Source organism: Scyliorhinus torazame, chromosome 21, assembly GCF_047496885.1.
Source record: "Scyliorhinus torazame isolate Kashiwa2021f chromosome 21, sScyTor2.1, whole genome shotgun sequence".
Taxonomy (NCBI): Eukaryota; Metazoa; Chordata; class Chondrichthyes; order Carcharhiniformes; family Scyliorhinidae; genus Scyliorhinus; species Scyliorhinus torazame.
This window is the reverse complement of record NC_092727.1, coordinates 11,946,932-11,960,258: the sequence shown is the minus strand read 5'-3', so window position 1 is coordinate 11,960,258 and position 13,327 is coordinate 11,946,932. Positions and strand designations below refer to the sequence as shown.

Here is a 13,327-nt window from a genome sequence, read left to right as displayed (position 1 = left end):
AATGAAAATGTTCCTTGTACCCTTAGAAGCTTGCATTTAAGCTCAGCTGGATTTGTGCCAAGTTAATGTTACAGATATTTCTTTGAAGTCGACAATCAAACAGTGGATCAATGTTGTTGGTGAGCTGGTTAATATTGCCACGCTCCTTCAAAATTTTCTTTCAGCAATCCCAAAAAAATGAATCAGTTCTGTAATGATGTTAACATTTCAATTAACGTTTCTTGATTCACTGAAAGTTCAAAAGAAATTGACAGATTCTTTAAGAAACTGAACACTGATATGTTTGATCAGCCATCCACATTGGTCATCACTCTGACAGGAAGAGTCAAAATTTATTCAGATGTACAGTTGACTAAAAGCTTTTCACACTGTATTTATCCTATATATAATGATAGATCAAATACCTCTTAGCTTGTCAGTGGGGACAGAGGCGGACGATGGTTATGGGTGTGAGGGACGGAGGGATACTCTCGAGGATGGGAATATGAAACGAGACCCAAACATTCCGCACGGCTCAATACATGTAATAATAAAGTTCATGATGGAGTGCAGTGGTGGTCAACCCGTGGCCAGGGGATCACATGCGGCACATCTGGCTACTGACCATCGCCAACATGCAGGGTCGCCACATTCCGCTAATTTTTTTTTTTTCCTACCGGTATGGCTGAAGCGATCTGCACGTAAAGCGAGGGCGAATGAAATGAGGTGCGTGCTGATTGCTCACAACATCGACTGCGAGAGCCAAGTGCTCCCTCTGCATCCAAAGAGCAAATGTTTATTTTGTTTTTACCATTTGAAGTTAATGAGAGTGCAATTGATATATGAATGATTAAGTATCTTCTATAACTCAATATGAAGGGCAGGATTCTCACTTCTGGGCACTAAGTCTGTGCAGAAAACGGGCGGGAATCACTCCGGACTTTTTCCTAGGAAGTCCGGGGTGATTCTCCGTCTTCAAGGTGGCTAGCAGGGCCCTGGCATGCATCCTGCAGCTTGGGCTGCCGGTGGGTTCCTGCAGTTACGCCTGCGCAGCCACGCATGCGCACGGCGGCCGACCAAGGGTCCGCGAATGTGTGCGGCAGCTGTCTTCGCACCGGCCCCCATGCAACATGGCGACGCCCTACAGGGGCCGGCACGGAGGAACATAGGCCTTCCTAGGAATGAGCGCGCCCGCCGATCGGTAACCACCGATCGCTGGCCTGGCCACAGTGGAGGCCCGGAGTCGGATCCCCCCGCGCCCCCACCAAGACGGATCCCCGCAGCCAGGACGCCGAGGTCCCGCCGGGTGGGACCACAAGTGAACCACGTCGGCGGAACTCGGCGGGCACCTGGCCCGTCGAGCACGGAGAATCGTCGCCGGTACCGCTTTCAACGGCTCCTGACCTGTGCCACGTCGATCGCGCGCGACTGGTGGCGATTCTCCGGTCGCCGGAGAATCGCGTGCCGGTGTGGGAGCCTATTTTGGGTCATTCTTCGCTGCTACGCCGAGCGCGATTTCGGCGCAGAGGGTGAGAGAATCCCGCCCGAAATAATCGCCATGTGTTAAATATAATTCATGGGATTGTGGATAGGGAACAAGCCCAATTTCAATCATGCAGTCTATTGAGATGAAGGAGGGTCATTCAGGCGGCCCACTCACTAACACAGCAGAGTAATTCTTCCCAAACATATCTAAGTGTGGTCTCCAGCGAGAAACCTGCGCGATTCCCATTGGATCGGCACCATCCAGATCGCAATCCACCCACACTTAGACAATTCTTTGGAGGTTGGGGTGATTTGCATCGTGAATGAGATATGCAGGACCTAAAGACGCCTACAAGGCCCGTTCCTCAAAATTAAGTGACAGGCCCTATTAAACCATCCCCCCCCCCCCCCCCCTCCCCCGCTCACCCCGGTCCCATAGGCATCGTGACCTCCTCGCAGACATTGAGGGCATGGTAGCACAGTGGCTAGCACAGTTGCTTCGCAGCTCCGGGGTCCCAAGTTCCATTCCCGGCTTAGGTCACTGTCTGTGCGGAGTTTGCACGTTCTCTCCGTGTCTGCGTGGGTTTCCTCCGGGTGCTCCGGTCTCCTCCCACAATCCAGAAATGTGCAGGTTGGTGGATTGGCCATGCTAAATTGCCCTTAGTGTCCAAAAATAAAGGTTGGGTTGGGTTGGACGGGTTACTGGGTTACAGGGATAGGGTGGGGATGTGGGCTTAGGTAGGGAGCTCTTTCCAAAGGCAGGTGCAGACTCGATGGGCCGAATGGCCTCCTGCTCTGTAAATTCTACATGATACAAGGTGGGGGAACATTCCAAACCTTTGATCACAGAGGGGGAAACTGCCCCCAACTACTAAATGTTCGGGTCACCCCCACTTTCCCCCCCCCCACACCACACAGAGATCATGGTGACCCAACCCCCCCCCCCACCTCACCCTCACCAGCAGCATTCCTCCCCACCCCCGCCACACATCCTCATTGGTATCAACCCCCTCCCACCCCCAAGGTTCGCTTACATCTGGGCCCTCCCAATGGGGTTCCCTTCAGGCCCTGCCTCTTCAACCTTCAGGCCCAGCCCCTTCGGGCTCCACCTCTTGATACTGCCTCCTGATACCCTTGCACTGCCGACCTGGCACTGGAGGATTGACACTGCTATGGAGCCGCCATGCTTCCAACTGCCCGGGGGCTGCAATAGCCTCTGAGCCCTCCGGATTGGTAATCACATATGTGGAGACCAGTAGTGATTTGCACCAGCTTCTCATTGAGCCGGTGGGTGGGGGAATTGCAGGAGTCAGGCGGGTTCAGCTGAAAGCCTACCTTGCATGTTTCAGTGTGAGTTTTAATGTGCTGATGGTTCATGCCCAGCCAGGGTGTGAACCAGGTTACATCTGCTGGGAGCATCCTGGAGGCGCAGAACCGGTTTGGCGCCGCGGAAATCCCATTTCGGGCCTCTCCCGGAATTCTCCCGACAAAGCGGGATTTGCGGCAAAACATATCTGGCGAGTCGCCACCAGGTTGTCCATCACTGATGGGAGTAGCTTGTGAAGGGTTTGTAGAAGGATGGGCCAAATGCCCTTTTCTCATGCCATGCTTTTTCTTGTGTTCTAATGGATAGTTCTCCATACTGGAGAAACCCACAAACTATTCACCCAGATTGGCGAGTCTTCATACACAAACCTCAGGATGGCACTGTGCAGACAGAGCGAGTAACTTGGAAAGCAAATGGCAGTTTAGACTTTATCAGAGGGGAGTGGAGTAAAAGGATAGGGAAGTTTTGCTGGTGTACGGTTTTTGTCTCCTTACCAGCGGACGGATCAACGTGCCTTGTGGGGGCTGGGAGGGGGGGATTGGAAGCAGCCAAAGGTTCGCTAGATTGATCCCTGGGGCAAGAGGACTGTCCTATGAGGAGAGATTGAGTAGAATATTCAACGGAGTTTAGAATAATGATCACATTTAAATGTATAAAATTCTGAGAGGACTTGACATTCTTTGGGGCTGGATTTCCCATTGAAACCAGCCCACACCGTCTCGAAACCAGCTGGCGGGGGTGCGCTGGCGGGGCGCCGGACTCTCCGATTCTGGGACTATGCCCCCACGCCATTGTAAAAACTGTGGCCTTTGACGACAGAAAAGCAAGCAAGAAAGGACCACATATTCATTGCCATGCACGGGGCCAGCAGGGACCCGTCGTAAATCTTGCAGTTTTTGCTGTAGATATGGGCTCCTGCACTTCCGGGTCAGAGGTCGCGCATGCGCACGGTGGCCGCCTCCAGCGGGGTCCATGGCAGACTCAGACAGCGAATAGTGCCCCCAATCGGCCGCACGCCCGACCTGGACACCCCGCCCAAAAGTACCCCGGGCCCATATGAGGCCCCGCCCTCCGATCGGCCCGCCCCCCCCCCCGACCATGGCGGCCGCGGACTGGGTCCACAGCCGGCAAGCGAGTATCCCGACCGGCAGGACCAGGAGTCGTCCACGCCGTCGGGTCTTCGGCCAGTCGGGGGCGGAGATTGGCGGAGCGGGCCTCCAACAATGGGCGCAGGTAGGTGATACGCGGCGCGGCGTACTCTCTGAGTACGCCAAGTTTCGGGGCCCGCAGAATCGGGGAACCACCGCCGGTCCTGATTCCGTGCGCGGAAGTGGATTCTCCTCCCCGGCGCCAGACTCGATTTCGGCGTTGGGGTGCCGAATCCAGCCCTAGAACTGGGGTCAGCCATTTAGGACTTGAGATGAAAAGAAGTCCTTCACGCACAGGGTTGTGAATCTTTGGAATTTTCCACCTCAAGAGGGTTGTAGATGATCAGTTGCTGAGCATGTTCACAATGATGTGCTCATATTCACGGGATCGATAGATCAATAGGGAATCTAGGAATGTGGCGATGGGGATGGGAAAACAAAGTTGAGGCCGAGGATCTGTCACATATAATAGAATAGCAGCAGCGGCCTTACTATAACTTCAATTTCTTCTTAAGTTCTGCCAATACACTGCCTCTATCATTATATTTCCATCGTAACCAGCGTCTCGTACTGATTTTCTACCCCATAGACTTAGTCAGCTCTCTTGGCTAGTTCTTCTAATTCTCCTTCTGACCTTTGAAAAATATATTTTTGACACCAGTGGGTTAAATTCCTATGTTAAGTTTCTGTCTGTGCTCTTTCAGCGTAGCTGCAAACTCATTCATCTTAAATACTGTCCCTGTCACCCTTATGGCCCGCAAGGTGAGCATGCCCATCTTGAATAACTTGTGAGCAATTTTTTTGCTCCAAATTATCGCACAAGCTTGAGCTGCCTTTATTGTAAATGGGTCAATGCGCATAGGTTGCGAATGGCACTAAGAATAGCCTGAAATGGAAACTGAACCTGCAATGCCGATATTTATAATTTATATCATTTCCAAATTTGATGCAAAGTCGTTGGTGATTTTGGGGATTAAGTTCCGTTGTTTTTTCTCCTTGCTGTGATTTTAATGAGCGCCTATTTTTTTTTTTTTTTTTTTTTTGCAGTTTTGGCACTATTTCTTGCAACCGTCTAATGTTACTACAGCTGTTCCACAAAGTGATATTCCCTTCAGATCAGCCCTTCATACCGTTTGAAAACTCTCTGTTCGGGTGCTGGGATGCAGTTGCTTGCCTCAGGAGGCAGAGGTGGCATGCCTGCTCCCGAAAGCTTCTGAATTTCTGTTTGAGTAACCCTATTTAAAAAGGCAACAACATTTTTGTTGAAAACGCATCGATGGCAAATCTTTTGAATGAAAAATTCACAAATCTAATCTACTTTCACCAATCCAGAACAGTTAGAATCCAGCACACCCCGCCAATCCAGAGTCGGAAAATACATTTCCAAATTGAACGTTGGCAGAATGTTGAATGTTTCTCAAAATTATGCAAACGGGGAGTTGTGTCCTCACGTACCCACAAACGATGGACGGGATTCTCCTTCCCGGGACACCTGGATCGCGTTCCCCAAAGGACGGAGAATCGGGCGTTGGGGCAAAATCGGGATCGATGCCGGGCGCCGGCCTGATCTCGATGCTCCAACCACCTGCTGGGAACGAGGTCCATGACCGCGCGCCAGCGGGAGCATGGAAATCAATGCAAATAGGTCTCAATGACCCATCCGCATCTATAAAAATCTGTAAAATTCTAACAGGACTGAACAGGGTAGGTGCAGGAAGGATGTTCCTGATGGTGGGGGTGTCCAGAACCAGGGGTCACAGTCTGAGGATACGGGCTAGAACATTTAGGACAGAGATGAGGAGACATGTCTTCACCCAGAGAGCGGTGAGCCTGTGGAATTCGTTACCACAGGAAGCAGTTAAGGCCAAAACATTGAATGGTTTCAAGAAGCAGTTTGATATAGCACTTAGGGTGAGGGGGATCAAAGAATATGGGGGAAAGCAGAATTAGGCTATTAAGTTGGATGATCAGCTATGATCATAATGAATGGCGGAGATGGATTGAAGGGCTGAATGGCCTCCTCCTGCTTCTATTTTCTGTTTCTATTTAGCAGGCTCAGCGCCCAATCTCTGGCCCTCGGTGATTCTCCAATTCCCACAGCCGGGAATCACGTGGAAGCTGATCACTTGTGGTCTCCACCAGCATGACCCTGGCATGGTTGACCTTGCAGTGGTCCCCCCAGGCTAGGGCCACACTGGGGGAGGCCATCCGAGGGCCACCCCACCCCGAACAATGCACTGCCCGCCCATGCCTCCTCTCCCAGACCCCCCTCCCCCACGAACCCCTGGGGACCCACAAAATAGGGAGCCCCCTCCCCAAGGGACCCTGTAATTGGGGACCGCCCACACACAAATTAGACCCCTTTCGGGAAGCTAGGGAACAGTCCAGGCAGGGGTAGTGAACATAGAACATAGAACATACAGCACAGAACAGGCCCTTCGGCCCACGATGTTGTGCCGAACTTTTGTCCTAGATTAAGAATAAATTAATCTACACCCCATCATTCTACCGTGATCCATGTACCTATCCAATGGCCGCTTGAAGGTCTCTAATGTTTCCGACTCAACTACTTCCACAGGCAGTGCATTCCATGCCCCCACTACTCTCCGGGTAAAGAACCTACCTCTGACATCCCCCCTATATCTTCCACCATTCACCTTAAATTTAAGTCCCCTTGTAATGTTTTTTTCTACCCAGGGAAAAAGTCTCAGACTGTCTACTCTATCTATTCCCCTGATCATCTTATAAACCTCTATCAAGTCTCCCCTCATCCTTCTCCGTTCTAATGAGAAACGGCCTAGCACCCTCAACCTTTCCTCCTAAGACCTACTCTCCATTCCAGGCAACATCCTGGTAAATCTCCTTTGCACCTTTTCCAAAGCTTCCACATCCTTCCTAAAATGATGCGACCAGAACGGCACACAGTACTCCAGATGTGGCCTTACCAAGGTTTCGTAGAGCTGCATCATCACCTCATGGCTCTTAAATTCAATCCCTCTGCTAATGAACGCTAGCACGCCATAGGCCTTCTTCACAGCTCTATCCATTTGAGTGGCAACTTTCAAAGATCTATGAACATAGACCCCAAGATCTCTCTGCTCCTCCACATTGCCAAGAACCCTACCGTTAACCCTGTATTCCGCATTCATATTTGTCCTTCCAAAATGGACAACCTCACACTTCTCGGGGTTAAACTCCATCAGCCACTTCTCAGCCCAGCTCTGCATCCTATCTATGTCTCTTTGCAGCCAACAACAGCCCTCCTCACTATCCACAACTCCAGCAATCTTCGTATCATCTGCAAATTTACTGACCCACCCTTCAACTCCCTCATCCAAGTCATTAATGAAAATCACAAACAGCAGAGGACCCAGAACTAATCCCTGCTGTACGCCACTAGTAACTGGGATCCAGGCTGAATATTTGCCATCCACCACCAATCTCTGACTTCTATCGGTTAGCCAGTTTGTTATCCAACTGGCCAAATTCCCACTATCCCATGTCTCCTTACTTTCTGCATAAGCCTACCATGGGGAACCTTATCAAATGCCTTACTAAAATCCATGTACACTACATCCACTGCTTTGCCTTCATCCACGTGCTTGGTCACCTCCTCAAAGAATTCAATAAGACTTGTGAGGCAAGACCTACCCCTCACAAATCCGTGCTGCCTATCTCTAATCAAGCAGTGTCTTTCCAGATGCTCAGAAATCCTAGCCCTCAGTACCCTTTCCATTACTTTGCCTACCACCGAAGTAAGACTAACTGGCCTGTAATTCCCAGGGTTATTCCTATTCCCTTTTTTGAACAGGGACACGACATTCGCAACTCTCCAATCCCCTGGTACCATCCCTGTTGACAGTGAGGACGAAAAGATCATTGCCAACGGCTCTGCAATTTCATCTCTTGGATATATCCTGTCAGGCCCGGGGGACTTGTCTATCCTCAAGTTTTTCAAAATCCCCAACACATCTTCCTTCCTAACAAGTATCTCCTCGAGCTTACCAATCTGTTTCACACTGTCCTCTCCAACAATATGTCCCCTCTCATTCGTAAATACAGAAGAAAAGTACTCGTTCTAGACCTCTCCTACCTCTTCAGACTGAATACACAATCTCCCGCTACTGTCCTTGATCGGACCTACCCTCGCTCTAGTCATTCTCATATTTCTGACATATGTGTAAAAGGCCTTGGGGGTTTCCTTGATCCTACCCGCCAAAGATTTTTCATGCCCTCTCTTAGCTCTCCCAATCCCTTCAGTTCCCTCCTGGCTATCTTGTATCCCTCCAGTGCCCTGTCTGAACCTTGTTTCCTCAGCCTTACATAAGTCTCCTTCTTCCTCTTAACAAGACATTCAACCTCTCTTGTCAACCATGGTTCCCTCACTCGACCATCTCTTCCTTGCCTGACAGGGACATACATATCAAGGACACGTAGTATCTGTTCCTTGAACAAGTTCCACATTTCAATTGTGTCCTTCCCTGATAGCCTACGTTCCCAACTTAAGCACTTCAGTTCTTGTCTGACAGCATCATATTTACCCTTCCCCCAATTGTTAACCTTGCCCTGTTGCACGCACCTATCCCTCTCCATTACTAAAGTGAAAGTCACAGAATTATGGTCACTATCTCCAAAATGCTCTCGCACTATCACTTATCCTGGTTCATTACCAAATACCAAATCTAATATGGACTCCCCTCTGATCGGACAATCTACATGCTGCTTAGAAAAGCTTCCTGGACACACTGCGCAAACACCACCCCATCCAAACTATTTGATCTAAAGAGTATCCACTCAATATTTGGGAAGTTGAAGTCACCCATGACTACTACCCTGTGATTTCTGCACCTTTCTAAAATCTGTTTCCAAATCTGTTCCTCCACATCTCTGCTACTATTGGGGGGCCTATAGAAAACTTCCCAACAAAGTGATTGCTCCTTTCCTATTTTTGACTTCAACCCATACTACCTCAGTAGGCTGATACTCCTCGAACTGCCTTTCTGCAGCTGTTATACTATCTCTAATTAACAATGCCACCCCCCCCCCCACCTCTTTTACCACCCTCCCTAATCTTATTGAAACATCTATAACCAGGAACCTCCAACAACCATTTCTGCCCCTCTTTTATCCAAGTTTCCGTGATGGCCACCACATTGTAGTCCCAAGTACCGATCCATGCCTTAAGTTCACCCACCTTATTCCTGATGCTTTTTGCGTTGAAGTATACACACTTCAACCCATCTCCGTGCCTGCAAGTACTCTCCTTTGTCAGTGTTCCCTTCCCCACTGCCTCATTACACGCTTTGGCGTCCTGAATATCGGCTACCTTAGTTGCTGGACTACAAATCCGGTTCCCATTCCCCTGCCAAAGTCAGAGGAATTACAGCTGTAACACATACCTTGCAGCTCCACCTGTCCATTCCTGGAAGGAGAGAGCTGTGAAATACGTCTGGTTCCCACAGAACCTTTAGCTGCAAGCCATTCATAGCTTTGTAGTAGTGGTCTGTGATTGCCAGCTTGTAAAAAACCATCTGCAGTTTTGATTCGTTCATCTCACTTCATGGTTCAGTGGTCTAAGTGGTAAAACGCCAATGTTTACAAATATTGACACACCAAGGAGAGGTAAGTGCAGTGAAACAACACACAAGCAGAGATGGGGGAGGTCCTTTAGGCATGGGGTCCCTGTGAGCCATCTCCCTATTCCAGGGGCCCTGTGGGGGAGTCTCCCTATTACAGGGGTCCCGGTCGTGGGGTCTTCCTATTACAGGGGTCCCTGTGTGAGGGCTCTCCCTATTACAGGAGTTCCTGGGAGGGGGGTCTTCTTATTACAGGGGTCTCTGTGTGAGGACTCTCCCTATCACAGGGGTCCCTGTGGGGGGCTCTCCCTATTACAGGGGTTCCTGTGGGGGGGCTCTCCCTATTACAGGGATCCCTGTGGGGGGGGGTCTCCCTATTACAGGGGTCTCTGTGGGGGGGATCTCCCTATTACAGGGGTCCCTGTGGGGTGGGGTTCTCCCTATTACAGGGTTCCCTGTTGCGGGGGTCTCCCTATTACAGGGGTCCCTGTGGGGGGGTCTCCCTATTACAGGGGTCCCTGTGGTGCGGGGTTCTCCCTATTACAAGGATCCCTGTTGGGGGGGGGGGTCTCCCTATTACAGGGTTCCCTGTGGGGGGGGGGGGGCTCCCTATTACAGGGGTCCCCGTTGGGGGGGGGGGTTCCCTATTATAGTGGTCCCATGGGGGGGTCTCCCTATTACAGGAGTCCCTGTTGGGGGGTCTCCCTATTACAGGGTCTCTGTGGGGAGTCTTCCTATCACTGGGCCCCGGGAGGGGAGGAGTCGAGTTGCTCCGTATTTAGGGGTGGGGTGTGCACTGAGGCAATCCAGGGGTGGGGTGTGCTGTGCAGTGCAGGGGTGGGGTGTTCGGGCCGATTGGTGGTGCCGGGGGCAGTTGGGTGGCCGGCCGCTGGACCACACTATCCGACAATCCACTCAAGATGGTGGCCCGATAGCGGGATTCCCTGGGACTGCAAAGGGATCATAAAACTGGTGCTCCGGTGAGAAGGATTCACCGTTTCGTAATCGACGATCGGGGGGGAGAATCCCATCTGATGCCGAAATTGGGGGCGGCGCCTGTTTGACGCAGTTTTTGTACCCTCCGTCCCCTCCGAAATGGCGTCACCGCGTCGCTCGCTGCACACCATTGGGACAGCGTTTGCGCGTCACTTGAAGGCCCTCCCGTGATGCTCCGCCCCTAATGGGCCCAGTACCCCAACCGGGCGGGGGACGTGTGGTCTCAGTGGTCGGGAACCCAGCAGATCGTCGCCGTGCGCATGAGCGCCCACAGACCCGCCAGTTCTCCAGGTGTTTATATCAGGAAGGCCGTGCATTTTACGTGGCGCGGCTGCTAGCCCCTCACCGGTCGGAGGATCGGTGCCGGGGTCGGCACCAACGTTTTCGTCGTAAAACCAGACACTTCCTCCGGATATAGCCCCAAAATCGGAGAGTCCAGCCCATAGTCTCCCAAATGGAGAATCCCGCCCAACGTCTCGAACTGATGATTATTTTACAGTCTCCGTCAACATTCCTTTCCTTTCACCGACCCCGCTCGCTATTCTTCTTGTCATGTGTTGCAGATCTTTGACTCTTTGCTGGTTTAGTGATGTTTTTGTGCGTATTTTGAAATCTTGGCTTGCTGTTGCCAGTCTTGGATGCTCTAATGGTGGCACCGGCTAGAGGGGCTGAATGGCCAGTGTTATTTCATCAGAATTTGGGAATCGCTCCTACATGCTGGACCTGTTTGTTATTTCTGATCAGTTTCCACAGCCTAAAGCTTACTCTGGCGTCTTATGAGTGTTCCTTTAAAGGAAGAATATGATTTGAGTTACATCCTGACCTTCTCCTCCCCGTTATTATCTCTGCAGCCCGATGAAAACTTGGAGCCCTTCTTCGACTCGCTGGTGAAGCAGACCAGGGTCCCCAACATCTTCTCACTGCAGCTTTGTGGGACAGGCTTCTCCTTCAATGACTCCGACTCCGCATCGTCTGTGGGAGGGAGCATGGTGAGTGTACAACCCACCCCCCCCCCCCGCCCCCGCTCTCCCCCTCCCCCACCCCACCCCCGTTCCCCGTTTCCCTCCCCCCCACCCGCCCCCACCTCACTTCCCCAGTCCCCCGTGTTCAGACACGTTGGCTTTTAAGTGCACCTGTGGTTAGTGCTTCAAGTCGGTCGCCTTCCCCAATCGTCCAGCTCGTCCCCTGGGTCAGTAACTGCTGCGTTCACAAAAGCAAAGCACTGCAGCTGCTGCAGACCTGAAATAAAAGCAAAAGACAGCTCTAAATCCTCGGCAGAGCAGGTAGCATCGGTGGGGAGTCTGGGTTAATGTTCCAGGGAGGTGGGACGGTCCGCCGGCAGGACTGTTGTGATGAAAGGTTACCGCTTGGAAACGTTGGCCGGGAAAATTCGACTACCCGCGGATGTGCCGGGCCGTACAAACCTCCATTCTCGGAGACGAGGACCGGACAATCCCGCCAGCGTGAGGGGCGGGGCGATCCCGCCAGCGTGAGGGGCAGGGAGATCCCGCCAGTGTGAGGGGCGGGGAGATCCCGCCAGTGTGAGGGGCAGGGAGATCCCGCCAGTGTGAGGGGCAGGGAGATCCCGCCAGTGTGAGGGGCGGGGAGATCCCGCCAGTGTGAGGGGCAGGGAGATCCCGCCAGTGTGAGGGACAGGGAGATCCCGCCAGTGTGAGGGGCGGGGAGATCCCGCCAGTGTGAGGGGCAGGGAGATCCCGCCAGTGTGAGGGGCAGGGAGATCCCGCCAGTGTGAGGGGCGGGGAGATCCCGCCAGTGTGAGGGGCAGGGAGATCCCACCAGCGTGAGGGGCAGGGAGATCCCGCCAGTGTGAGGGGCGGGGAGATCCCGCCAGTGTGAGGGGCAGGGCGATGCCGCCAGTGTGAGGGACAGGGAGATCCCGCCAGTGTGAGGGGCGGGGAGATCCCGCCAGCGTGAGGGGCAGGGAGATCCCGCCAGTGTGAGGGGCAGGGAGATCCCGCCAGTGTGAGGGGCAGGGAGATCCCGCCAGTGTGAGGGGCAGGGAGATCCCGCCAGCGTGAAGGGCAGGGAGATCCCGCCAGTGTGAGGTGCGGGGAGATCCCGCCAGCGTGAGGGGCGGGGAGATCCCGCCAGTGTGAGGGGCGGGGTGATCCCGCCAGTGTGAGGGGCAGCGAGATCCCGCCAGTGTGAGGGACAGGGAGATCCCGCCAGCGTGAGGGGCAGGGAGATCCCGCCACGTGAGGGGCAGGGAGATCCCGCTAGCGTGAGGGGCAGGGAGATCCCGCCAGTGTGAGGGGCAGGGAGATCCCGCCAGCGTGAGGGGCAGGGAGATCCCGCCAGCGTGAGGGGCAGGGAGATCCCGCCAGCGTGAGGGGCAGGGAGATCCCGCCAGCGTGAGGGGCAGGGAGATCCCGCCAGTGTGAGGGGCAGGGAGATCCCGCCAGCGTGAGGGGCAGGGAGATCCCGCCAGTGTGAGGGACAGGGAGATCCCGCCAGTGTGAGGGGCAGGGAGATCCCGCCAGCGTGAGGGGCAAGGAGATCCCGCCAGCGTGAGGGGCAGGGAGATCCCGCCGTTGGGTCCGTTTCTGTCCGTGGCACCTGCTGAGTATTTTCAGCATTTGTCTTGTTTTTATAGCCGCCTACATTTCCCTGACAAGGGGTGGACTTGTCAGCGAAGCAATTGTTAAAACAAAACCTGAGAGACAGTCGGGAAATACTGAAAACAGACGCTCCTGCCTGTCTTGTCCTCGGTCGACAAGAAAATATGTGCCTGGCAAATCTGTCTAAATTCCATTACCTAATGCTTGTACTCGCTTCATCTGGTGAGATGCGTTGCG

General features: G+C 52.9%; 1 protein-coding gene across 2 annotated transcripts in view; it reads left to right on the top strand.

Annotated features, from left to right (window-relative positions):
* The window catches only part of bace1 (beta-secretase 1), a 143,709-nt gene that overhangs the window by 116,021 nt on the left and 14,361 nt on the right, over nt 1-13,327 (top strand). For both annotated transcript variants that reach the window (XM_072486515.1, XM_072486514.1), the window contains exon 4: nt 11,363-11,500. In XM_072486515.1, coding sequence (XP_072342616.1) covers nt 11,363-11,500 — 138 coding nt within the window. The remainder of the gene's footprint in view (nt 1-11,362; nt 11,501-13,327) is intronic.